Source organism: Callospermophilus lateralis, chromosome 4 (genome assembly GCF_048772815.1).
Source record: "Callospermophilus lateralis isolate mCalLat2 chromosome 4, mCalLat2.hap1, whole genome shotgun sequence".
Taxonomy (NCBI): domain Eukaryota; kingdom Metazoa; phylum Chordata; class Mammalia; order Rodentia; family Sciuridae; genus Callospermophilus; species Callospermophilus lateralis.
Window position 1 is genome coordinate 84,103,692 of NC_135308.1, and position 26,315 is coordinate 84,130,006.

General features: G+C 37.2%; 1 protein-coding gene across 3 annotated transcripts in view; it reads left to right on the plus strand.

Annotated features, from left to right (window-relative positions):
- Positions 1-26,315, plus strand: part of Dera (deoxyribose-phosphate aldolase) — a 112,999-nt gene that overhangs the window by 13,458 nt on the left and 73,226 nt on the right. Inside the window, exons 2-5 of one of the 3 annotated variants that reach the window (XM_076852703.1) lie at positions 20,057-20,135; positions 21,014-21,111; positions 22,223-22,370; positions 23,906-24,001. In XM_076852703.1, coding sequence (XP_076708818.1) covers positions 20,093-20,135; positions 21,014-21,111; positions 22,223-22,370; positions 23,906-24,001 — 385 coding nt within the window. In that variant the 5' untranslated portion in view covers positions 20,057-20,092. The remainder of the gene's footprint in view (positions 1-20,056; positions 20,136-21,013; positions 21,112-22,222; positions 22,371-23,905; positions 24,002-26,315) is intronic. The other 2 variants (XM_076852704.1, XM_076852705.1) reach the window with 2 other exon arrangements.

A 26,315-nucleotide genomic window follows, 5' to 3' on the forward strand; every position in this document is an offset into this window, starting at 1 on the left:
ACTATTTAACCAAAGGGAATATTTGGTTGTGGGGAGCCTACTTGCTATCCCTGCAATCTTGCCATTTTGATTTGTGTCCACTGTTTCTTTGTACAGCTGACCTTAAGTACCTTTCTCAGCTTTCTGGTTCTGTAGCTGTTAAATTCTGCCCTGAAGACAGGAACAGGCTTCTCTGTGAAAATTGGACAAGATCCAGCTTCTTTAGAGAGCTACCCTGGTCATATGACTTCCGCCTCTGCTTGGGTTCACTTGGGTCATTGGAGCAACAGTGGCATGCTTGTGTCCCTGTGGTGCTACACAAGGGAGAATGCCACAGAGTTATTATAGAACTAACTCAGACTAACTTCTGAGTGGGCACATCTAATGACTTCTCTTTGGAAGAGGATGGTGCTTAAATGTTTTTGATAACTTGTCACAGAACATCTGAAAACAATGGGAAAACCAGCCACCTTGTCAAAACCTGTGCCACAAAAGAACTTCCTGAGGAGAAATTGCAGGAGATCAGGTGCTGTGGGAAAGCAATGTTTTGAATCAGTACCCAGCAGGTGGCGATTTCCACTCTCATTCAGTTCAGAACAGATATTCCCAGACAGTGTTGGCAGTCACTGTGCTCCATAATGTAGCGGGGGTCTGTTTGTTTTTGGAGACAATATCAACTCAAACCCTGTCTGCTTACAGTTAGAGAATTTTAGCACATGTTAGATGCCTGCTGTTTAAGGGGTACACCTACATCTCAGGCTCCTTCTGCCTATGTGTATGCTTAAATATATATTTAAGCATAGTAAAGGTGTTGCTAGAGAGCATGAGACTGGTAAGGAGGGATCTAGAGAGCATTTAATTTTTTTCTGCAAATCAAAGGTTAGTGAGACGATGATATAGGCAAGTATAATATGTACAATAGCTACACAATACGTTTTTTCTCTTTTTCTTTCAAAATTAGCTCACTTTAGTTTCAAAGGATGTTCTCTTATCCCAGTTTGAGAATTGTTACATAGTTGTAGGATACCTCGATTAAAATTTTCTGCAAATAAAATTTGCATGGTTATTCATTTGTTTAAATGTAGCTCTTTTTTTTTTTGAAAGGAAATTGGACTTTCAAGTTAATACCTGGGATTCAAATCCTATTTCTTCTAAGTACGAGTTTTGAGTCTTCATATTTTAAAAATATGATTAATGAAAGCTAGGTCATGGAGTAATTGCAAATATTAAATGAAGTGTTAGGTGTGGAACAACTGGCATGGTACCTAGAAGGCAGTAAGCCATGATGAGAATTTCTTATCCTACTCTTTACCCACAATCTTGGAGAATTCTGACCTGTAAGCTAAAGAGAAACCGCTTGTGAACAAAGGTATTTGCAGATTGGAATGTAACATGGGTCTTGAGGGAGAAATTCAAAGGGTCTGGGACAGTTAAAGCCCCATTGTATGCTGGGATACTGTAGGAATTGAAATTAGACCTGTATTCAATACCTTTACATTGAGTTGCTGTCCATCATTTTCTACTGTAGGAATTTTTCAATCCCAAATTCTTTTTTTTTTCCTGATATTTTTTATGATCAACATCTTTGAAAATTAGTCCATAGCCAGACCATAGTATAGGTGTTCATTTAGTAAGTCTTGTTAGTGCCATATTATGACTTTTAAATTATCAGAGGCAGGGGCTCCTACAGGACTCTTTTTTTCTTTCTCCTTTCTTTCGTTCCTTCCATTCTCCCTTTGAGGTACTAGGGTTGAACTCAGAAGTGCTCTACCATGGAGCCGGATCTCTAGCCCTTTTTATTTTTATTTTTGAGACAGGGTCTTGCTATGTGGCCTAGGCTGGCCTTGAACTTGTAATCAAGTGAACCTTCTGCCTCAACCTTCTTCTGGATTGCTGGGATTGTGGGTATGTGCTGTCCAGCTGGGCCTCATATGTGATTTCTTGAGAATAGTAGAATTTTTTTTTTTACTAAAATAAACTCATTTTTTAAACCAAAAATTGGCTTCAAAATTCAAATATATAAATTTTAATAGAAAAAAATTGCAATTCTCAGGTCATTTAAAAGATGAAAAGGTTAGATATTAGGATAATATGAACTTAACAAATTTTAGGAAAGGAAAGTTAACAACCTTATAAAATGTTATTCATAATTTACTATATCTTACCTTATAGGTAACATTTAAAAGGAATTGTTCCTGGGAGAGAGCAGGTATTATATTAAATTCATAGTAAATATAATAACTTTTCCCTGAAATGATATTTAAATGAGATAATATATGGTGATAGTAGGACATACCACTAGATAGTGGAAATGGGGGAATAAGTTTCAAGACAAATAGGCATAGATATTATATAATCTTAAATTTCTGGGCTGGGGATGTGGCTCAAGCGGTAGCGCGCTCGCCTGGCATACGTGCAGCCCGGGTTGGATCCTCAGCACCACATACAAACAAAGATGTTGTGTCCGCCGAAAACTAAAAAATAAATAAATATTTAAAAAAAAATTTCTAATATTGTACTTAACCATTTTTTGGAGCTTATCATTTTTACTTAAGTTTAAATAAAATAATTATATTGTTAACATTTAGTTTGTTCCATTCTTGAGCATTTCAATAATATTTATGATGTTTTCACAGGATTAATTTTGGGCAATTTCTCTTTTAGCATATAAGAATCCTTGCAGACTCTGATTTACGTGGCTAGTACAACATTCAGCAGAGGTAGCAGCTTTATGAATAATATCTATTGACTGATATTATGAATTCAGCAAGACAGCATTTTTGGACATTCTAAAATTTTAATTTAGGAAAGTCCTTCAACCTAGATTTTCATTGAGAGAGAAGTTTTTCATTAAGAGGGAGGAGTTACATAGGATTTCTCTGAAGCTCTGGGCTCCTAGGGTAATTGATCAAAGTTTTCAAAGGGTTGAAAATTGAATCTTTACCCGACAGGGGGCCAGAGTCTTCCAGCACTGATGAATTTATCTGTGGTCTCGTGACTCTTTCTGAATACTAGGCACATTTAGGGGCTTGTAGAAATGCTCATCAGAAGTTTCCTAGAGTCCATTAAGTTGAAAGACTACATGTTTGGAAATCTGAATGTGGTTTGGGAATTCTCTGGTGTGTCTTCCAGAGAGCATAGAGTAACAAAGCAAGATCTTGACAGTGAAATAAATGTCTTGTGATGGAAACTTTTTTTGTTACTAATTTTATTAAACATATTAATTTTGCTGAAAAGCATGAAATAGACTGATTTTTAGATGACAGTTTTTAGAAGTATGATCAGATCAGGGATTGACTCACAACATTGTTGGTTATTTAAGTACGTTTGTGTATATGTCTTTTCTAGATTTCACAAACATGTATGAACCCATATGGATCCTAATGATGTGTCTGGCACAGTACAGACATAGAGGCTGAAGAAATTTTATTTGACTTGGGCTGATAAAATGAGTCATTTCATAAAGGCAAAGGAAACCTAGGTAGAGTGTGAAAGAAATTGCAAAGGACTTTTTGTGTTCTGGTGTCTAAGATGCTCTCTTCAATCCTCACAGAGCAAAGCATCTGGGGCACAGTGAGATCACAGCCATGATCTAAACCCATGGATGTAAGTCCTATTGTCTACAAGAGGAGGAGTTCCATTCTTTAGGACTATTCTAGTATATTCTCATATACTATATACTCTTAATAGTATATATTCTAAGGGAACTTTTGAAATGGAGGGAAAATATGAAATAGCAGGATGGAGTTTGAAGAATTTTTAGGAGATATCATGGATCCTTAATTTTAAATGTATGCCCGGCATCAAATCTTTTGGGGGAAGTAGTAGAGTGAGGAAGTATTGTGCAAATAAGCACACAAGGTGAAGTTGGGTTTTTAGTTACAGTCTATGAGTTTAAACTCTTCATTCCTAATTGGTTTTGGTCAGCTGATCTGAGAATATCCTTTTGAGAAAAAAAAAGAGTGAACAGGTGGCCTCCCCCTTTTATGGAAGAACACGAGGCTTGCTTCCTCTTCTCTTTGAAATTATTTTAATTTTTATTGACAATATACATTTATATCTTTTAAAAAGACATAAGTCTGTAAGACTTATGTACAGCAAGTACAGCAAGCCTTAGCTCCACCTTTCTATATACACAACTCCTTTTCTCCAGCTATTTTTTAGCAGCTATTAGCAGCTATTTTTTCTAGTTTATATCCTTTACTGGTATTCTTAACTTTTCAGTGTTACCTATTGACTTTCTGTTGTGGAAGATATTTAGCTCTGTGATAGTTCTTCTCTGTCCCCCTTGCTCTCCTTCCTATTCTGTCATCATAGTAATTAATTGTTATATAATTTCCAGTTAGATAAATTTTCATTGTTTTATAATTAGAACTATATCAGTATCAATTCATATTTAAGCCATATCATATGTGATTGCATTGCATATACAAATTTTTACTTTCCTGAGAATGGTCTCATTCACTTGGTTTTCTGTGTAGTTGTGTCTAATTCAGTGAAACTCTTTTTGGTGCATTGAGAAAGACCAGATAACTGATCAGTTTTCTGTTTTTCTTGGAGACATCCCTCCTCAGGTCCTCTATTCTCTTCAACTAAGAACTAAGAATCCTTTGCCAAGTTTTTTTTTTTTTTTTTTTTTTTTTTTTTTATGGTGCTGGGGACTGAACCCAGGGCCTTGTGCATGCAAGGCAAGCATTCTACTAACCGAGCTATATTCCCAGCCCCCCTCCACTCTCTTCAGATCTAGCTGTTCCCTGTGCCTGCTGCTCTCTGGTGTTACTGGACATTCCCTTTGCCAGCATGTTGGGCATCTTTCAGACTACTGTTCTCTTATTACCACATCTTCCTCTTGTTTCTCTTTCTGATTTTGGTGGGGCACAGTCATCAGTAAATCCTTGGAAGTGACAGCTTCAAATATTAAAAAATACTTTAATTCTTCTGTCACATTAATTTATAGTTTGGCTAAGTATAGAATTCTGTGCTGAAACATGTTTTCTTAGGATTTAGAAGATGTTCTTACATTGTTTAGTTATTGTTCCTATGGACAGATTTGATGCTCTTCTTTCTTTCTTTCCTTCTTTTTTTTTTTTTTTTTTTTTGACTGCTAGGGATTGAACCTAGGGGCTTGCTCATGCTAGGCAAGCACTTGACCACTGAGCTAAATACCCAGCTCTTTTTATTTTTGAGACAGGGTCTCACTAAATTGCTTAAGGTCTCCCTAAATTGCTGAGGCTGGCCTAGAACTTGTAATCCTCCTGCTACAGCCTTCCAAGTTGCTGGGATTATAGGTATACACTGCTGCACCTGACTTGATATTATTTTTATCTGCTTTTTGTAATGTGATCTCTTGACCACATTTGAAAATTTCCTTATCTTTAGAGTTCTGAAATTTCATAGTGTTATTCTTTGGTATATTTCTCCTTTCCTTCCTTTCTTCCTTCTTTCTTTTCTTTTCAAAGAAGAGTGAATTTTGTAGAAGACAATAAAATGTTTGCTTTACCTACTCAATTAAATCGGCACAAGCCCATCAGTAGCTACTGTATTTTTGGATGTGGTTTTGTAAACAAAATTGGTTTGTTTTGAACATAATGAGGTTGACCAGAACACCAAAATTTTATAAAATGTGTTATGTAGTGATGAATACTTTTGCTATTTTTTTTTCATTTTTTTACCTTCTAAACATATGAAAGGATTGGGCTTCTGGTTCCCCTGTGGCTGGGTAGGAACATATAACTAAATCTGACCAGAGCTGTCTTGGTTTCCCTTTTCTAATTGCCTATACTTTTTCAGTTTGTAAACCTAATACTCCTTTAGTTCTGGGAACATAAGTTTCTTTTCTTAAATGATTTATCTAATTTCTTACCTTTTCTTTTCTTTTTATTTATTTATTTATTTATTTTTAAATATTTATTTTTTTAGTTGGACACAATATCATCTTTATTTTATTTAATTATTTTTATGTGGTGCTGAGGATTGAATCCAGGGCCTCGCACATGCTAGGCAAGCACTCTACCGCTGAGCCACAACCCAGCCCTGCTTTTCTTTTTAAATAATTTATTTTAAATTGGCTAAGATTACATATATAGTGTATATTATGATGTTTGAAGTGTATGTACATTGTAGAATGGTTGAATTGAGCTAATTCACACATACTACCTAACATGTATATTTTTCTTGGTGAGAACACTTTAAAGTCTACTTTTTTAGTGGTTTCCAAGACTAAGTACATTATTATTATCTGTAGTTACCATGTAGTACACTAGAGCTCTTGAACATATTCTTCCTCTCTAACTGAAATTTTGTATCCTTAAACCAACATCTCTCCAATCCCTCCAGCTCCTAGTAACTAGCCTTCTATTCTTTGCTTTTGAGTGTTTTAGATTCTACATATTAGTTAGTATTGTGAGGTTCTTCCTGTTCTGTGTCTGTTTATTTCTCTTAGCATAATGTCATCCAGATGCATCCCTGTTGTCACAAATGACAAGATTTTCTTTTCTGAGGCTGAATTATATTCCATTATATGTACCACATTTTCTTTGTTTCTTTATTCCCCTTTTTTTTGTGTGTGTGTGATGCTGGGGATTGAACCCAGGAGTGCCTTCCTATTGAGCTACATCCCAAGTCCTTTTCATTTTTTATTTTGAGACAGGGTCTTATTAAATTGCAGAGGCTGGCTTTGAGCTTATACTCTTTCTGCCTCAACCTCCTAAGTAGCTCTTTTTATAGGTGTATGCCACTTTTCTTTATCCATTGGATGATAATTAGGTTGATTCTGTATCTTGACTTTTTATAAATAATGCTGCATTGAACATAGGAGGGCAGATATCTTTTCAATATACTGATTGCATTTCTTTGGATATATACCCAGTAGTGGAATTATTGAATTAGTTCTATTTTTAGGTTGTTTTTTTTTTTGAACCTCCATACTGTTCTTTTTTTTTTCCTTTCAACCTAAATCCTGAGGTCTTCTTTCTCAGCAACTCTTTTTTTTTTAAAATATTTATTTATTTTTTTAGTTATCGGCAGACACAACATCTTTGTTTGTATGTGGTGCTGAGGATCGAACCCGGGCTGCACGCATGCCAGGCGAGCACACTACCGCTTGAGCCACATCCCCAGCCCAAGCAGCTCTTGATTTTATTTATTTTTTAACTATACGACAGCAGAATGCATTACAATTCTTATTACACTTGTAGAGCACAAGTTTTCAAATCTTTGTATATAAAGTATGTTCACACTAATTCATGTCTTCATACATGTACTTTTTTGCATTACAATTTTTATTACACATATATACCACAATTTTTCATATCTCTGGTTGTATATAAAGTATGTTGACACCCAGTTCATGTCTTCATACATGTACTTTTGATAATGATGTCTGTCACATTCCACCATCCTTGCTAATCCCCTGCACCCTCCCTTTCCCTCCCACCCCTCCCCACCATCTAGAATTCATCTATTCCTCCCATACTACTCCCCTCCCTACTCCATTATGAGTCAGCCTCCTTATATCGGAGCAAATATTTCGGCATTTGTTTTTTTGAGATTGGCTAACTTCACTTAGCATTATTTTCTCCAATGTTATCCATATACCTGCAAATGTCATGATTTTATTCTCTTTTATTGCTGAGTAAAATTCCATTGTGTATATATGCCACATTTTTTTTATCCATTCATCCACTGAGGGGCATCTAGGTTGGCTCCACAGTTTAGCTATTATAAATTGTGCTGCTATAAACATTGATGTGGCTGTGTCCCTGTAGTCTGCTGTTTTTAAGTCCTTTGGGTATAGTCCAGGGAGAAGGATAACTGGGTCAAATGGTTGTTCCATTCCCAGATTTCCAAGGAATCTCCATACTGCTTTCCATATTGGCTGCACCAATTTGCAGTCCCACCAACAATGTATGAGTATGCCTTTCCCCCACATCCTCATCAACACTTACTGTTGTTTTTCTTCTTAATAGCTGCCATTCTGACTGGAGTGAGATGAAAACTTAAAGAGTGGTTTTGATTTGTATTTCCATAATTGCTAGTGATGATGAACATATTTTCATGTGTTTATTGATTGATTGTACATCATCTTCTGTGTCTCTTCAGGTCCTTGCCCCATTTGTTGATTGGATTTTTTTTGTGTGTGTGTGCTTAGGTTTTTGAGTTCTTTATATACTCTAGAGATTAGTGCTCTATCTGATATGTGAGGGGTAAAAATTTGCTCCCAGGATGTGGGCTCTCTATTCACCTCACAGATTGTTTCTTTTGCTGAGAAGAAACTTTTTAGTTTGATTCCATCCCATTTATTGATTCTTGGTTTTAATCTTTGCGCTATAGGAGTCTTATTAAGGAAGTTGGGGCCTAATCCCACATGATGAAGATTAGGGCCTACTTTTTCTTCTATTAGACACAGTCTCTCTGGTTTAATTCCTAGGTCCTTGATCCATTTTGAGTTAAGTTTTGTGCATGGTGAAAGAGAGGGGTTTAATTTCATTTTGTTGCATATGGATTTCCAGTTTTCCCAGCACCATTTGTTGAAGATGTTATCTTCTCTCCAGTGCATGTTTTTGGCACCTTTGTCCAATATAAGATAATTGTAATTTTGTGGGTTAGTCTCTGTGTCCCACCCTCAAGAATATATATATATAATTATTTTAAGTTAGCCTGGTTCTAAATATCCTTTCAGAATATTCCTATTTTATTTATACCTTCATTTAACATTATAATTTAATACCACAGACAAAAGACTCCTATTTGGGCTTATTTTTTCCACCTGTTTACCTTATTCTTTTAACCATTTTCAGTTAATCTTTACAATTTTTCTTCCCAGATTTTCAGGTAAGTGTATGTTCATGACACAAAATTGGCAGAAATGTTACAATAGTTTCTCCCTCTTTTCATCCTGCCTTATACATTAACCTGGTCAAATTGATTGCTTAGTGGCTACTTCCTCCCCCTTCCCCTAATAGTTCAAGTATAGAGTCCTTTGTCTGAACTTCAGGATTCTGACTTGATACTACTTACCTGTGAAACCCCATCTTTACTCCCAAACACAACTTTCTGCCATGGTTATTGTTCTGGAAACAGGCCATAATTGTTTCTGAATTGGTCTTCACACACAGATTATACTCAGTGTTTGAAGTATCTTTCATCTTCTTGACTGCTAGTTAATTTCTCTTTGTCTCTTAGAGCAGGTCAGCTTGTTGAACCTTCTCTGGCCAGCCTAGGCTTGTCATAGTGGTAAGAATTAGAGATAGAACCCAAACTCCTGCCTTGCTCTGCACTATCACTTTAGCAGTATTGCCCAGATCAATTAAAGGATGACCCTCAAACCTGTTGGCTGGTTCTTTTCTCCTAGTCAGTGATGGCCTTCTAACTCTGTGTTTAAGTTATCAAAGAGGACCAACAGTGCCAAATCACCTATTTCAGGATACAGTGTGGTTGGATAGCCAATATAGTACCTGGTCAGAATCAGTGTTCCACGAATGATTGCTATGTCTTCCAGCTCCACGGATGACCCACATCATAGTACTCCAACCTAGAACATCTTTGTTGCATGTCAGCACTGTGTACCTGGTGCTGGGGCCTCACATGATCCTGTGAATCTCCACCTGTTGCAGTTCAGTACTAGGTCTTGATAGATGGCCTGTGGGTAGGGATGTGTCACAATGAGTACTGTTTTAGGTAAGTTTACTCAGAACTCTTAACAAAGTAACAATGAAGAGGTGGAAAACTATTGGATATTTAAGTGCCTCTTTTTTAGACTTTTTTTTTTTTGGTGGTCTTGCCCTCATTCTCTTATTTTTTTCTTTGTTATAATATAAAAGCTGCATATTATACCTATATGGTGTGCTACATGATGTTTTGCCTATTGATTTTTCAACTTCCTTTCTTTGACTCCTTGATTCAAGACAAGATATACATTTCTTGAGCAGCTTTGATTTGTGGATGCTGAGTAGTCCCAACCTGGCAGGTTAGTTCCTTGAAATACTTAAGAAAGTGCTTCGTACTAGGAACCTGGTAGAAGTAATTTACTTAGTTTCTAAAAAATCTTTGATAATGCTTCCCCTAAAAGTTTAAAGGAAAAGGCCAACAGAATAAAAAAAAAAATAACTGCTATTTTCAGAGATTCAAACATATTTAAACAATAGCAAAAAGAAAAAAACAAATGAGTACAAATAAAAAGCTGCCGTTTACACTGTAGAACAGTCTGTCCTTGGTTGACTGCAGTTTTATTATGACAAGAAAATATTTTCAATGCTAGCAAAATCTTTGGAGGAAAGTTTAGAAAAACAGTTGATGAACATCAAATTAAAGATATTTAGAAAAGCTTAAACTATTAGCTTTGTCAAAAAATTGAGTTGAATTTACAAACATGGGCATTTATTACTATGATATGTTCCAGTTTTACTGTAATTTTAAAAATAAATGTAATTAAGTTATACATACAGTATTTTAATATTCATTATATAGTTTTTTTTATCTGTGAATTTCAGTGTAATTTGATTAACACATTTGTACTGGTGGAGTGCTAAATAATTACATTTTGATGTATGGGAAGAAAAATGGAATAAAATAACCCCTTGTCTGCCTTAAAAAAATGTTTTTTTCTGATTTTGAAAAAATACAAAGCCAACATTCAAAGGTCTTTAAAAACTAGATTAGGACCTATGTAGATCAGCTTAGATTCACTGACTAAATATTTCTTCCTCTTCAAAGATCAAACGTTTCTGACAGTCAGTGGTGATGACCAGCAAATGGAGTTCTTGTCATGAAGAAGTAATTACAGTGATCTCTTTAATTCATTGTTTCCTTTCTTTAATTTCGATTAACTGCAGTCAACAGTAGTCCCAAAGTATTACTATTTGTCTTGACTCAAAAGAATGCAACATATTCATATAACTTTTATTACAGTGTATTGTTATAATTGTTCCATTTTATTGTTATTTTTGACAATCTCTTTGAATAATTTATATATTAAACTCTATCATAGAAAAGAACATGTATATACAGGAATTCTTATTGTTCATGGTTTCAGGCATCCACTGTGGGGGTCGTAGAATATCCCCTAGGGATATTCTGTATTTTAATTCAATATCAGCTTTCTCAAGAAAATTAGGTGTTTTACTTATTCTATGTATATAAAGTATTTAAAGTTTGACCACTATAGCTTGTACTTTGTTAGACTGTGGAAGTTTATTAACTACCCTCAGGTAAGTCTCTGTGGAAGAGTTCACAGGTTGGACTGTCACGGCTAATCTCTCTGCCTGCCTGCTTACTTCCATGTTCCAGGAGAAAACTGGAGTGAAATTCAACAACTCTTCCCAGTACAGTCCATCTGCTGAGCTTTTGGTCCTCACAAGGGAAATGACACCCTCCTGGTTCACCCAAAATTTGCCCAGTTCATGTCCCTATCCCATCTTTCTTATTTGTTTGGGTACAGATTTTAAAGATGAGAAATGCTGTAGGCAGCAGGCAGGTAGGATTTTGTCCTGTCTCCACTGCTACAGGGAGTGCTGCAGGTCAATCTGTTCCCTATCCTGTCTGAGCCTCTTGGTTAAATTACAAATTGTCTATCACAATGGTATTCAAGTCCATTTCTTCTTCATAAATTTCTTAATAAGAATATTGTTTTTATCATGGTACTACCCTAACAAAATTTGTATCCATGTTATCATTGCAAAATCAAATAATTATATATTCAGTGCTAATCATTGACAAAATGATTTTTACTCTTCAAAGAGTCAAATATTTCTAATTTCAGTGGGAATATTAGACCCTACCTGACATATGGCATTGTATACCTGTGTCTCTTGCATGCTTGGGCTCAGGACAAGGCACAACTGTATGGTGTATCAAATGGCTGCAGAGACCTAGCAGTGTTGAATACTCCTAGCATCCTTCAAGACTGGAGAGTCTTCGCTGTCTCTAGCTGCAAATATTTTGAGTATCCCTAGTTATCAGTGAATGCTCTTTAAACTGAGAATGTTGGTTTTGTTTTCAGGGAGGTGGGGAAGAGAATCACGGTTTGGTCTCCTTTCAGAATGGACCATTTGGTGAAGTGAGAACTCTGTACTGGCCTCTCATATGCTGTTATTACTGAAGAGTGTGGAGTCTACCAAATCCGTCCTGGTTGACTTTATGTGAAAAAATGGAATACACAAGACAAATGCTAAGCCAGATGGGATAGGGACATGAACTGGGCAAATTTTGGGTGAACCAGGAGGGTGTCATTTCCTTAGTGAGGACCAAAAGCTCAGCAGATGGAGTGTACTGGTAAGAGTTGTTGAATTTCACTCCAGTTTTCTCCTGGAGCATGGAAGAAAGCAGGCAGACAGAGAGATTAGCCGTGACAGTCTAACCTGTGAACTCTTCCATATAGAGACTTACCTGAGGGTAATTAGGGGTAGGAAGTAGAGGAAGCTCTTCCTTGAATTTTGTTCTTTGTGTACATCATAGCCACTTTGGGAATATATATTTTTCTTTGATTATTTATACTCCAGATGGGAATAATAGCACCAGATTGAGTATTTCTTATTTGGGTACAGATTTTAAAGATGAGAAATGCTGTAGGCAGCGGGCAGGTAGGATTTTGTCCTGTCTCCACTGCTACAGGGAGTGCTGGAGGTCAATCTGTTCCCTGTCCTGTCTGAGCCCTCTTGTTAGCCTTTCCACAGCAGCCAGAGGGATATTTTGGAAGTATAAATTAGATCATTTCAGTGCTCTACTCACAGTTCTTCCTGTCTACATCCAATGATCTTTTCATGCTGAAAAAGTCCTTCCCAAGGGCCTTTCAAACTCTGTTGGCCATGCCTCACAGTATGTGGTACGTTTTATGTTGCCCCAGAGTACCTGCTTCCTCACATATAATGGTAGATGATTTACCTGTATCACATGCAGCACATCCTGATATTTTCTATTTTCCTTTGTTTCTTCTTGTAATATACTGGTTGCAACTAGCAGAGTTGATTTCATGACATGTTCCTGGGTTATGACCCTCATTTTGTAGAAAACACCACATATGATTTGATCCATGCCTACCTCTTAGACTGTATCTGAACCACTCCCCTCACCTGGCCTTGCTCAGGCCCTCCATCTACACCTGTGTCCCTATTTTGCTTCAGATATGACCTTAGGGACTTTGTACTTCTCTCTGTCTAGAAGACTGGTTTCCTAGACAATATTATTCTTCACTTTCCATTTCAGTTGGACCTTTGCTCAAAAGTTTTATCAGATTTTTCCTGTCCTCACCATCCCTGCATTCTCCATTCTCTTATCTTATGTAACTTTTCACTGTAGCCCATATATAGTATTGAATACATATATATATATATATGTATTCAGTAGATGTTAATAATCTTTTATTAGAAGAAACTCTGTGAGAGTAAGGATTTTGTTTTTTCATTCATCACTCAATCCCTAGAGCCTGCAGCCATGCCCAGCACCAATGTGGGTACTTTTTTATATTAGTTAAATGAATAAATGAAATTCATAGTTAGGATTGCATTTATCTAACTTCTCGGGAGGCTTTCTCTCCCTTTTCTTTCTTGTGTCTTAAATTTAAGCTGTTGACTTTGGGCAAAGATCCCTGTAGTCTCTGTAAGCAAGCTTGGAGTCATTAGGTCTAAGAATGCTGGAGTCCTGTGGACCTTTAATATGAACTGGAAGGAAAATGTGGTCCAGCCCTGCAGGCTCTCTATCTATGGGGGAAAGCAGGGCTGTGGGTGGGCTATAGCAGACTCTCACTCAGGTGTAGTGTTGGTGTCATATAGGAGCAAAATAAAAATTGGGTTCTGTCTGCAGGTCCTCAGTGCTGACATTTTGGTCATCCTTTGGGAGTAGTAATAGGGACATTCTGATGTTGTCATTTTGGCTGGGCTGGCTTCGTGGCAGAGCTTAGTGGCTGAGTATGGGTCATGAAATGTGAAAATGCGTGGGTGAGAGGCATTATTGTTGCCTGGGCTATAGTGAAGCCGTCTGACTGGTATCTCCTGTAGTCTGCCTCTTACCGGTTGTGTACACTGCTGACTAGCCAGAGTTAAGTGTGTTTGTTTTTTCTGCTCAATAAGAAATATTATGCTCTTATATTTTACATTCTTTGGGGGTACTAAATTTTAGAAATCTATGTGTTTTACACTTTAAACACATCTTAGTTTGAATTATTTATACTTTAGAAGCTCATACAGGCACGTGTGGCCAGTGGCCAGTGATGCAATAGCACAGGTTGAGATTTCTTAAGCTGCTGTACAAATAAGCCAGCCAATCTGCTCTTGCTCCTGAAACCCCCATATTCCACAAATCTGGAGCACTTCCTCTTTGTTTCTCCTGAATCCTACCATACTTCAGTTGGGATTTTTCAACCTTGGCACTATTGACTTTTGGAAGAGGTGATTCTTTGTTGAGGAAGAGTGAATTATGCATTGTAATGTTTAGCAGCATCCTTGGTCTCTACCCATTAACCAGGACCCTCCAGACTGCCAGCTGTGACAATCGGAAATGTCTCCAGAGATGGAGGGCTTTAAGATCAGTCTCAAACTCTTATTTATCCATGAAGGGTTTTCATATCCAATTGGACAAGTCTACATCTGTGACCTGTCTTTCTTCTGAACCTGACTTATTATCTAGCCAGTATGGATAAAAGTTTATTTTCAGTCAGAAAAGTTTGAGAAATGTGGATTAAAGAAATTTCAAGTCTTTTTTTTTTTTTTTTTAAGGTGGAAGTTTTATTGATCTTTGTAACAGAAACTTACGTTTTTTTGGTTCTTCAGTAACCAAATCCCAATCCATCATTGCTGGGAAAACCTCTTGTCTGCAGAGTTAGTTGGAGACATGACAGAGGAAGGAGAAGTTCTTCTTCCTTCCTGACCCCACAGTCATGCATAGCACACTCCCTGGGTTCAGGCATCAGATTTGTTCCTACAGAACTTGAGGCCCTGAGTGAGTGAAGGAAGATGGCAGTGATGGTGTCAGGTGGCAGCTGCTGTGGCATCTTGGCCAGACCATTCCTGTTAAATGCTGGCATTGTGCTTCTAGTTTTTGGCTCTCCATTGTTGTCTTTGGTTCCCATCTGTTTTCTGAGCTTGGTCTTCCAATCTTGTCTCAATTTATGAGCCCTTAATATCCTTCCATTTTTGTTCCAATCACCCAAGTCAGTTTTCATTATTTTCAACTGAAAGATTCCTAACTAATAAAGCCTGTGGAACCATTTGGGAATTGCTGGTTCCAAGCATTGATTTTTGCCCTTATATGTTGTTTTTTATTTTGATTTTTCCAACTCCCAGGTCTGTGGCTTTTCTCCCCAGTTTTCTCCTTAAGGTTTTTCATGGGAGAGCTGTAACTTTTCTCACATCATTTAGCACGTTGCTTGCATCCTAGAATGCTGAATGGAGAGGTTGTTGTACTTGCACATGGGCATTTGGATTTAATCTGCTTCATTTTGCTAAGGAGCTCTGGCTGTCTAGCTCCATGACTATCCACCAACTGCTGCTGGAAACTCAGGGGGCTATCCTGAGCATCCTGGGAATAATTGAGACCTTGGGTTCAGCCCAAAGATTGTGCTAAATAGAAAAAATTTAGATGCCAGAATAAGTGACTAGGTTCTTTTAGGGACAAGATTAACCTACTGGCAGTACTCGATGAGTTGAGAAGTATAATTTGCAGAAATGGGAAATTGATTACTAAAGAGCATCAATAGTTGGAATTGACTAATATCTCAAGGATAATTGGCTAATATCTCAAGGATACTTGAAGGATAAAGGAAGGTGGTAAAACCGTGTAATCATGATGTGATTCTACTGTAATTCAGGGTACAAAAATGGGGATATCTGGTAATGTGAACCTGAACTATCTTCCAATGTGATGAAGGAGTGTTACATGATGAAGTGTTATAACCCATTTGCTTGTAGATGCAAGACACACTGGGAATGAAAGCTAGATGGAAGAAAATTAGAAGCAGAAAACAGATAATATTGGTACTGAGGTGAAATATTGGGAGATCAAGTTGGTCTTTGGCTTGTTGCTGAATTCATTATTAACCTGGACTTGGATTGATGCCCTAAAGAATGGGCAGGTGAAAGTCTGTGAGATGGGAATTAGAGTTTAGGGGTAAGTGGCATTATAGCAATGCCGTCTGGGCTATGGCAGTATGTACTGTCAGGTTGCCAGTGTCTTTGTTTCTAGAAGAGGCAGATAGATACCTGTTTGGATTCCACAGACTGGCTTAATCAGTAGAATGTGAGGAGAGCTGGCGAATGCCCTGCAGGTATATATATGTCCTAGAACACTCATCCAGGGTTTATTGGATGCTGGATTTTGAGAAGAAGATTGTTTGTAGACCCCACCTGTTGGTAGGAATGGGGCTCTCAGGACAGTTTTAGTTCTCTGCCTTTATGGGTTAGAAACTGGGCAAGTCTGTCTGTTCATTTACTGTATAAATTGAACATCTAATGAGCCTGATTGGATCAAACATGCAGTGACATTTAGGTATTTTTTTTTTTTGGTCAGCCTACGGGTGAAAGATTAGACATAATCGAGTGATTTTTTTCTTTAGTTTCAATATTTGATATAAAAAATAAGTTTACCATGATGGAAGGGGCACAGAATTTATTGATCAACTAGTTTTGCGCTAGGCATTTGTATATATGGGAGGGTATAACGGTTTCTTGGGAGGATGCAAATTTGAATTGAAAACAAATACAATTTAGAAATAATAGACAAATGAATACAATTAAGAAGGGTACTGAGTATTATTTTCTGGTAATAAAATGTATACCTGTGTATACCTGGAAATGACTGCTTAGAGACAACACTGGGAAAAAGATTTGGGTAGTACAGTTGGATATAAAAATATAGAAGAGAAAGTAGAAAAATTAATCTCCCTTATTTGCTCAATGCATTTTGGGAGAAAAATCTAATAAATTATCATAATTTATTTTTGTATATAAGGAACAGAGTTAAAATCAAAATACAAAATGCATATCCTTTTGATGTTGTGTGTTTTAGGAGTATTTTGAAGAACACATTCACATCTGAAGAAACACAAATGGAAAAGGTGGCAAGGCTAGAAAGTAGATTTGCTGGGAAAATTATCTTTGTTTCTACTGAGTCTTGAACAGGAAAAAAAAAAAGATGAAATCGTGAAACAAGTATTTGAGAACAAGTTTACAGCTGACGAAGGGCCTGAAAGTCAACAAAATGACACATTAAGGGAAACAGTGGGAGTTTTTTTTATCAGAAAGTTTTAAGAGTATTTATTGACTTCCAATTATGGTTTCATGTCTGTTCTTCCCAAAGGCAGGTGTACTTGAAACCCCTCTTGGCTCTGAAAGAAGATTCTGTGGTTCTGATGAAATTGTGTGCATTAGAATCACTTCTCTTGGAAAGGAGATGCTAAAGGGTACTCGAATGAAATATTAAAAATTATGAAGGACATAACAAAGGCCAATCAGTCCTTTCTTTTCCCTAGACCCCCTAAGATGAGAACAAGGGTTATTTGATGAAATTAAAGAGTAGCAAATTAAGTGCTAATAAAATGAGATAGTCACTTATATAATTCATTGCCATGGGAGGTCACAGAGGCAAATTCTGTGGTCAGATTTAATATGAAGTTGAATAATTTTATAACCACTAATGATATTTTTAGCAGTCAAGGCTGATACTGTGAAGGAAGTGATCTTATTACATTCCCCAATAGATGGTTTGCAGAGACCTCTGGCAGGTGGTGTCTGAGAAATGTGGGCTGAGGCCTTGTGGGCTATAACTTTAGGTGGGAATTGTAACAAAAAAATCCGTCTTAAAGCAAATGATCCCAAGCAACCCCTTCATACTTTTGTCCCATCTTACAGAGGTCCAAAACTCTTTTCCAATCAGGATCAATGGAGAAAGACATTGCCAAGAATTAAGAAAATTTCTGGAATCTCAGGTCAAGGGTGCCGCAGTTTGGCTGGGCACAAAATCATGAGCCACTCACAGCTTTGTAGATTCAAACAGCAATTCTTTATTCCCGATCTCACACCGGCCCTCTACAAACATGTTCTGGCGAAAAAAAACACGTTCTTGGGGAAAATCCACAAATACTCTCTGAATCCCATGAGAACTCAGTGGGAACTCAAGGCGCCTGAGGCAGTGATACGCCCTATTCCCAGCAGGAATAACCTTAAACCTGGAACCTCCCTAAACTCAAGGAGCAGGATACTCCCTAATCCCAGCAGGATACACCCTAAACCTGGATCCGCCCTGGTCCTTGAGCAAGGTCACCTTATATGCAATGTCACTGCAAATGACCTGGGTCCAACATGGAGAGTCCTTCCTCTAAGCAACATTGGGAAGGCTGACAAAGAAATTGCCATGTGTCATTCCTACTTGGCAATGGTTCTCAGCAAGTTTAAGGCCAGCTGCGACAATTTAATGAGACCCTGTCTCAAAAAAATAAAAATAAAAAAAAACAAAAAATAAAGAAAAATGGCTGGGGTATAGCTCTGTGGTAGAGTACTGGGTTCAATCCCCAGTACCACAGGTGCTTCCTCCCCCCCAAAAAAAAATGATTTTTGGGAACTACTCAACTTACTTATTTATTGAATGCCATGCTATTCACAAGTCATGTATTCTCTTGGAGTTTTAAAAATCTTTTGGGGATGTAAACAATTTTTTTACATCAGTACCATTTCAAGTGATGGCATTGGGCTAAAAGCAGACTGTAAATTTGCATGGAAGTACAAAGCAGCAAAGGAATATTGAACCTGTGCCGTTTAGGGAAGACTCAGAGCAGGTGACTTTTGAACTGAACCTCAGTGTATGAGTAGGAGTTAATCTGCCTGCAAGGTAAGGAAGGGCAATCTGGTTAAAAGGAACAAACTGAACACAGGGTTCAGAGATGGAACATGACTTGCTGTGTCAGGAAACTGCCAGCCATTAGGCAATACTGGCAGATGCAGAAGAGACCACGAGGAGCAAGCCAGATGAGCTGTGTCCTGGATTTGCCTGAGACTTCTTGCCTACAGAAGAGCTTCCAGTGGGGGCTTTAGTAGGGTGTGGGGAGTAGGGAAGAGGAGGGGAAGAACTTTGAGGAAGTGTCTCAGGACTCATTAAGAACAGCCAGTCCAGCTGCCTAGGAGTGATCCGCTTCCCTCTTTTGACCACTGTCAGTAGTTACTTGGCAGTGAGTCTTGTAGGTCACATAACTTTGCTTCACTGTTACTCTCTGCCTGGAATGATCTTTATCCAGAACCTAATCACCATTGTTAGTGTTAAAAAATAAATAAAAGAAATCCTCCCCTGTGTTTGAGAAGAGGGAGGTTCTTCTAGGCCTTAGATAAATTGGGATGAGCCCAGTGTGACTGTCTGGTCTTATTCCCTTGGACTCTGCCTAGAGCCAGCTCAGTCTTTGGTGGGAAAGAAGAGGCAGAAGTTGGCCTGACCCTAGCTTTTGCTTTCTCTCTGAAGTTGGCTCAAGAAACAAGCAGGAAGACGTACAGTATCTTTGAGGAGCAGAAGCAGATGGATTGAAATGTTAAAAATCTGTTTTATTAAATTATTTCAGCTAACAAAATAATTTAACTAGGAAAAAAGGGAAAGCACACAAACTATTCCTTCTGTAGTAATATTTAAGTGGAATATCATTAATCTTTGAGAATTTTTGCATGATTAATATTGATACTTAAGAAGAGGCAAATGGAAATGGGAGAAGTCTTTTATAAATATTGGTTTTCTGGTGATCTAATCTTTATGGTAAAGGTTTTTTGTTGTTGTTGTTGTTTTTTTTAAAAAATAAACTCAGGGGTGATTTACCACTGAGTTATATCCCTGGCCCTTTTTGTTTTTCATTTTAAAACAGAATATCACTAAGTTGCTTAGGGCCTTGCTAAATTGCTGAGGCTGGCCTTGAAATTGTAATCTTCCTGTCTCAGCCTCCCGAATTGCTGGGATAACAGGCATGCACCACTGTACCCAGCTTTTGTGGTAGATGCAAATACTTTATTATTATTTGTGTTGTTGCATAGTACAGTATGCAATTGGCAGTTTTCTTTGTCATGTTATAGAGCTGTGTAATTGAGATGTGTTTCCTAATGAATAACCTTTTCCATAGTAGAAGAATTTTCTTCTGGGATCATTCTTCAAAAACATGGAGTTCCTACAGGGATATAGAAATGATGTTATTTACGAAGGTAAACAGACACATGCCCAATTTACTGTGGGGCTACCTGTTATGAATATCAGTGGAAGACATTGAAATACAATGCATGACACTGTTGTTAGACTCTCAAAGGCAAATAAGGTAATGACTCACAATACAGTAAGTACAAGAAACAGTTTCACCATGGGTCCTTGGTGAATGAAATACAAGTTCTGTGGTAGAGGCACAATTAAATGTTAGCTTTGTCTGAGAGAGCCTTGTCTTCCCCAGGGCTAAGACATGAGTCATTTGGAAGCAAAGAGAACAAATCAAAGTAGGAGAAATCACTTGAGAACAGAAGCAACACAGATATCTTCTGGAACTTTTAGTAATTTTTTTATTTCCCCTTTTAAACTTCTGTTATATCATTGTTGTTATCTCTGATACATTTTGAAAAATACTCCTTTGATGGGATGTATCATATCGGTATCTAGTAGATATTAATCTTGTCAGGAAGGGGGTATAACCAAGCATTGCTTTAAGCCCCAGCATTAATTCACTTAAGTATTTATTAATCTTGTTTGCTCCCTTGGACTAGACACTTACAAATAAATTTTTGCTGTCAGAAGTGAGGCATGTACGACGGGGAACCCAATCCCACCCCCTCCACCATGGTCATTATAATCTATGCAGTAAATCAATACTAGTTCCTCTAATTCCATATGTACTTGATTTTACGTGAAGTATGCCTTGTGATGGCTGAGCTTCCTTCAACAAGGTTATATATTTGTTGTTGTAAGGAAAAAAGCAGAAGTTTTTAAAGAGTGTTTACATCAAATGGTGAATGTATCCTTTCCAGAGCCCTGTGTCTATAGGTGACTATATTAATAAAACTTTTCAGTTTCAAAACTGTTGTTCTCTCCCCTTTAGACCTCAGCTGGATTTCCAAAGTACAGGTGAATCAGCCAGCAGTTCTGAGGCGGGCACAACAAATTCAGGCTCGAAGAACCGTGAAAAAGGAGTGGCAAGTAAGGTTCTTCTTGAGCATTCTGTCCCTGTGTTTCACAATGCATGGTCTCTTCCCTCAAGGCTACAATATTGAATTTCGCTCAAGATGCATCTAAACTTAAAAGATTGCAGCTGTCCAAGACTTATTTTAATAATTCATATATGATGATGATGGGTTGGAGAAAGATAACACATTTATCCAAACAAGTTAAAAATCTTATCACTCTTGAGTGGCAAAACCGCAAATGAATTTGAGGCATCTTTATTCATGAGTGAATTAAATGGCATATTTTCTCAACGAATTTATTCAGTTTCTTAGATGTGCCTTCTTTGGTTGTCTTCTGGTTTAATTTTAAAACCATAATGTCTAAACCCGGTGTGTCCACTGTTGAGGCCCTGAGGGGTAAGAGTTGACCTTCTTTGACCATCATGCTTATCTTACTATTACTTTTCATAAATCACTTTTCAAAATTCCAAAGGTGATGTTTTGCAGAGTACTTAATGGTCAGCATATTCTTCAGTGTTTACCAACCAAAGACGTGCTATGCAGTTCTAAAAGGAATTCAGAGTTCATTTCACAAGGGACTTGAAATATTGTGATTGAATCCTTTAGAGTAATATTCCACATTTTGCTCATCTTTGGAAATATTCTGATTGAAAAGATAAAAGGAAGTTCATCAGAATGAATTGTGAAACAGGAATATTGTTTTTAAAAAGGAAATGGCTTAAATTGGAAAAAAACAACATGGAACTGACAGATTTTAAAAAACAGTGTCTCATTTCTAATCCTAGAGTGGAAAGGAAAATTGAAATAGAAACTTTCTTCCTGAGATCTCCTACATCAGGGTAGCCATCACAGATTCCTTGTGGATGAGATGGAAAAGTCAGAAGTGTGGAGACTTCGTCTACTGGGGGTTTCTGTTTGGGATATCAATAGGAGAAAAAATATTAAGGTTCTTCTTCCTTTTCACTTTATTCTGAGTAATGTTCATCTTGTCAGTGAATCTCGTTTACACATTTATCATCATATGCTTTAGAATAGTGTAGACATCAGGTATTAGTATCTGTGTTTGTCAAATGAGTACAAATTGGAGATTAATTTTAATTTGCTTTGCCTTTTCTTTCTACTAGGCTGCTTGGCTCCTGAAAGCTGTTACCTTTATAGATCTTACTACACTTTCAGGTGATGATACATTTTCCAACATTCAAAGGCTCTGTTATAAAGCCAAATATCCAATCCGGGAAGATCTCTTAAAAGCTTTGAATATGCATGATAAAGGTAATGTTGTAGATAATATATCTGGTGTTTACCTGCTTGTGATACCAATTATGAGATCTAAGAGGACTTAAGATTCACCTGCTAACAAGATGGTAGTTGTGAAATCCATGATGGGAGCTCTGATCATATGTATGGACAAATAATTGAAATGTTCTTTTAAAAATGGCAAGAAGACAATCTGAATCCTGTTTTTAGGTCACTTCTTTCTGTCCACAGATTGAAATTTCTGGTTGAAAGTTTTCTTATATTTTTTCTCAATTCTTAAGTTCAGAAATGTTCTATCTAGTGACTCTAAAATACTAATTCTGATTCCCTAGCCACATATGAAAAAGTCAGTCTCATTATTTAATAATGACATCTCATACATAAAAGTATTTTCTGTGAGTCAGTGAAATACTTTTGAGAATAAAATGCAAATGGGAAATATTGCATGCTTGTATTTTAGGTTAGATCTTTCAGAAAAAGTCATTCTCACTTCTTTAGTGTACATGAGAGAAAGACCTTTCCGCAGTTGCCGTTAGTTTAGAATTTTAACATTTTAGTAATGGAAGAGACTTGAAAGTTGGTCCCCTTATTTTCTAAGTGAAGAAACTAAGACCTGGAAGGATCCAAGGCATTTCCAAGACACTATGTCTTATTACGTGCTGGGCTGGTTTTAGGAGCCAGCTCTCCTCTTCGTGGGTTATCCTTTATGGCTTTGGCATGCCTCAGTGCTAGAGAGATAGCCCAATGCAGATATCACAGATAATGTGCAGATAATTTATAGACCTAAATATCTCTGTAGTTTTTAAAAAGTATTTATTATATTTCTTTTGAGTTGATAATAGAAATTCTACCTCATTGGGGCTGGGAGAGCTCTTGGTAGAGCTCATGGTTAGCATGCAGAAGGTTCAGTTCTCAGTACCAAAACAAAACAAAGCAAACAACCCCACCAGACTCCATCTTATTAATAGCACTTAAAAGGAACATCTTTGAGGTATAGACACTGCTTGTTTTAATAGTGGCTATTTGATCATTTTAATTATTTATTTTTAAAATTTCAGAGCTTATACCTTAAGATGAAGGCTCCAGGTTTAGATTTTATTATTTCTTGCAAAAGAAGGAGTGATTTTAGTTAAATGTCATTTTGCTGTTCCACTCCATATATTTATTTCACTTATTCTTTTCTTCATTAACTCTCCTGTTTCAATGCTGTGCAAACCTGCATTTTTTTTATCTACACAAAATAAAATATTTTAATTGAGTCATGATGAACAAGTCTACTGTTTAAGAATTTAAAAAATGATGTTATGTTAACCTTAAAGAACAGTGTATCAAAATTATTTCTATGACTATAATCAGAACATGATCCATGTTTTCAAGAACTAGAAGGGACTGCAGAAAGTAAAAATCTTTTAAGTTTGTTGCAGCATCATTGGAGTATAGTTTTTTTTTTCTCATTTTGTTTTCTGCCAATGTTGTAGTATAAATATATTAGCATATTGTGTGAGTTGAACTTCATATAAAGAAGGCTGCTATGATTTCTTTCTTCAAAGGCATTACTACAGCTGCCATTTGTGTTTATCCTGCTCGGGTATGTGATGCTGTAAAAGCACTGAAGGCTGCAGGCTGTGATATCCCTGTGGCATCAGGTAAGATTTGTTGCGGCTTTTGTTGTTATTTTTCAACATGTTTCCACTTCTATAATGTTGATGCCGCGGAGTATTATATATGATCTTAATTTATATTAATTTAAATTAATTTCATATATATAATTAGTTTTATTGATTCATGATTTTAGTATTTTTAGTTATTTATTAAAGAGCAGACATTAAGGTCTACAAATAAGGACCTACATCACCATGCTTAAGAAAACTAAGTTGTGGTCAGGTCAAAAAAATCATAATGTGCAATACAATTTTATAAATACAAATGTATGTATATGTATTCTGTTATATATATATGGAAAATATAGAAGTAAACATGTAGAAGGTACTGTTGTAACTCCGAGAAGTGAATTATTTATTTTGTGAAAGTCAGTGACACTTAGCTGTATGCATCATCACAGTGATGTAATTTCATTGGGTCTCAAAGGGTGTGGAGGAGACAACAGTGTTGATAAGGTAGAGAATGACACTTAGAGAACTCATATGTATAAAGTCACAAAAGCGTCATCAGAGGACTGAAAGGGGTTTGCAATGTTGGGTCCAAAAGTAGGACAAAGAAGGTGCTGTGGGAGTGGAAGCGGTAGGGGCAATTCAGGGTCAGGCAGCACTGGGCTTATAAACTGGGCCTTGTTGCGGCTACACTCTAATGATGGGATGGCAGCTACACTCTGATGATGGGATGGCCATGAAAAGTTTTAAGCAGAGGAGTGGCATGCTTAGCTTCATGGTGTAGTGAGTTAGCTGTGGTAGGGGTAAGCTAGAAAGGGCCAAAATGAAGTTAGAGAGACTCACCGCAGTCAATGTGGGAGAGGATGAGAACCTTCCGAAACCCAGAGGATACAGAAAAGAGGGCACATGCAGGAATTAACTGATTTAAGGCAGACTTAGCAGGATTAAGCAGGTACCTGGAAGAGGAAATTCTTTAAAGCTTCAGTTTAGTGTGTGTGTATGTGTGTCTGTGTCTGTGTGTCTGTACAATTGACTGCATGGGATGGATGGATGAATAGGCAGATATAAAATTAGATTCTAGTTTTAAAAGACATCAGAAAAATATCCTGGTACTTTAAAAAAGCAGTCTATAAACTGCAAGTTAGAGGCTAGTCTCAGCAATTTAGCAAGACCCTTAGCAACTTAGGGAGTCCTCCTCTCAGAATAAAAAATAAAAAGGGCTGGGGATGTAGCTCAATGGTAAAGCACCCCTGGGTTCAGTTTCTGGTACCAAAAAACAAAAACCTAGCAGTCTATAAAGATCATTAATTTATTTTAGGAGAAAAGCATCAAACGAAACACAGTGTACTGTATTTATGTACAACGTGTTTATGAGGATTCCCAAAGTATTTGGAAGCTATACCTTTATAGGCCTTATTTTTTCATCAACCTCAGTCCAATTTTTTCCTTTATTCGACAGGGAGATGTGCTTCCCTGTAAGGTAGCTGACCCAAGGAATTTAATAACACCAAGGGATGACAATAGGTCATCTTTATAAACAGGGACGGAGTAAATGATGAGCATATAAAAAAGGTTAAAAACTTTTCAAAAGTATAGATGTATTTTTATTTTCCTCTTACTCGTTCTTGACCCTCCTCTTGCCAGCTCTGTCCTGCCCCAGTTCTGTGGACTGGTTAGGTATTTTTCTCTCCTGTATCCCTTTTTCCTTTTTTCTCGTTTGGCTATTTCCTCCCTCCCTCCCTGCCTCTTTTTCCTTTCAGTGGGAGGAACCTGTGTTACAATCTGGTTATTACAGCTAAAGATGCTCATTTGTAAGTGAGTAAATCAAGAGTAAATAGAGATAGACAATTTGATCCAGAGTAGGATCCAGAATTAACTAGTGTTGGTTAAAATAAGGCTACACCTACTATGTTATGATGATCAGTGTGATAACATGTTTTCCTTCTCTCTTCTTTCTTTCCTTTTGTACTAATGTTAAACTCGGGGGTTTTCCCACTGGGTCATAGCCACAGTCCCAGCTCTTTTACTTTTTTTTTGGTGGGGGTACTAGGATTGAACTCAAGGGCACTCAGCCACTGAGCCACATCCCCATTTTTTAAGATAAAGTCTCACTGAGTTGCTTAGTGCTAAGGCTGGCTTTGAACTCTCAATCCTCCTGTCTCAGCCTCCTGAGCCACTGGGGTTACAGGTATCCACCATGACCTCTGGAGCAGCCCTTTACTTTGAGAGGGTCTTCTTGCAAAGTTGCTAGGCTGACCTTGAACTTTTGTTCCTTCTGCCTCAGCCTGGGTTGCTGGGATTTATCTTTAAGGTTTCACTCTCAGTTGTGCACCATGCCTGGTGCACAATG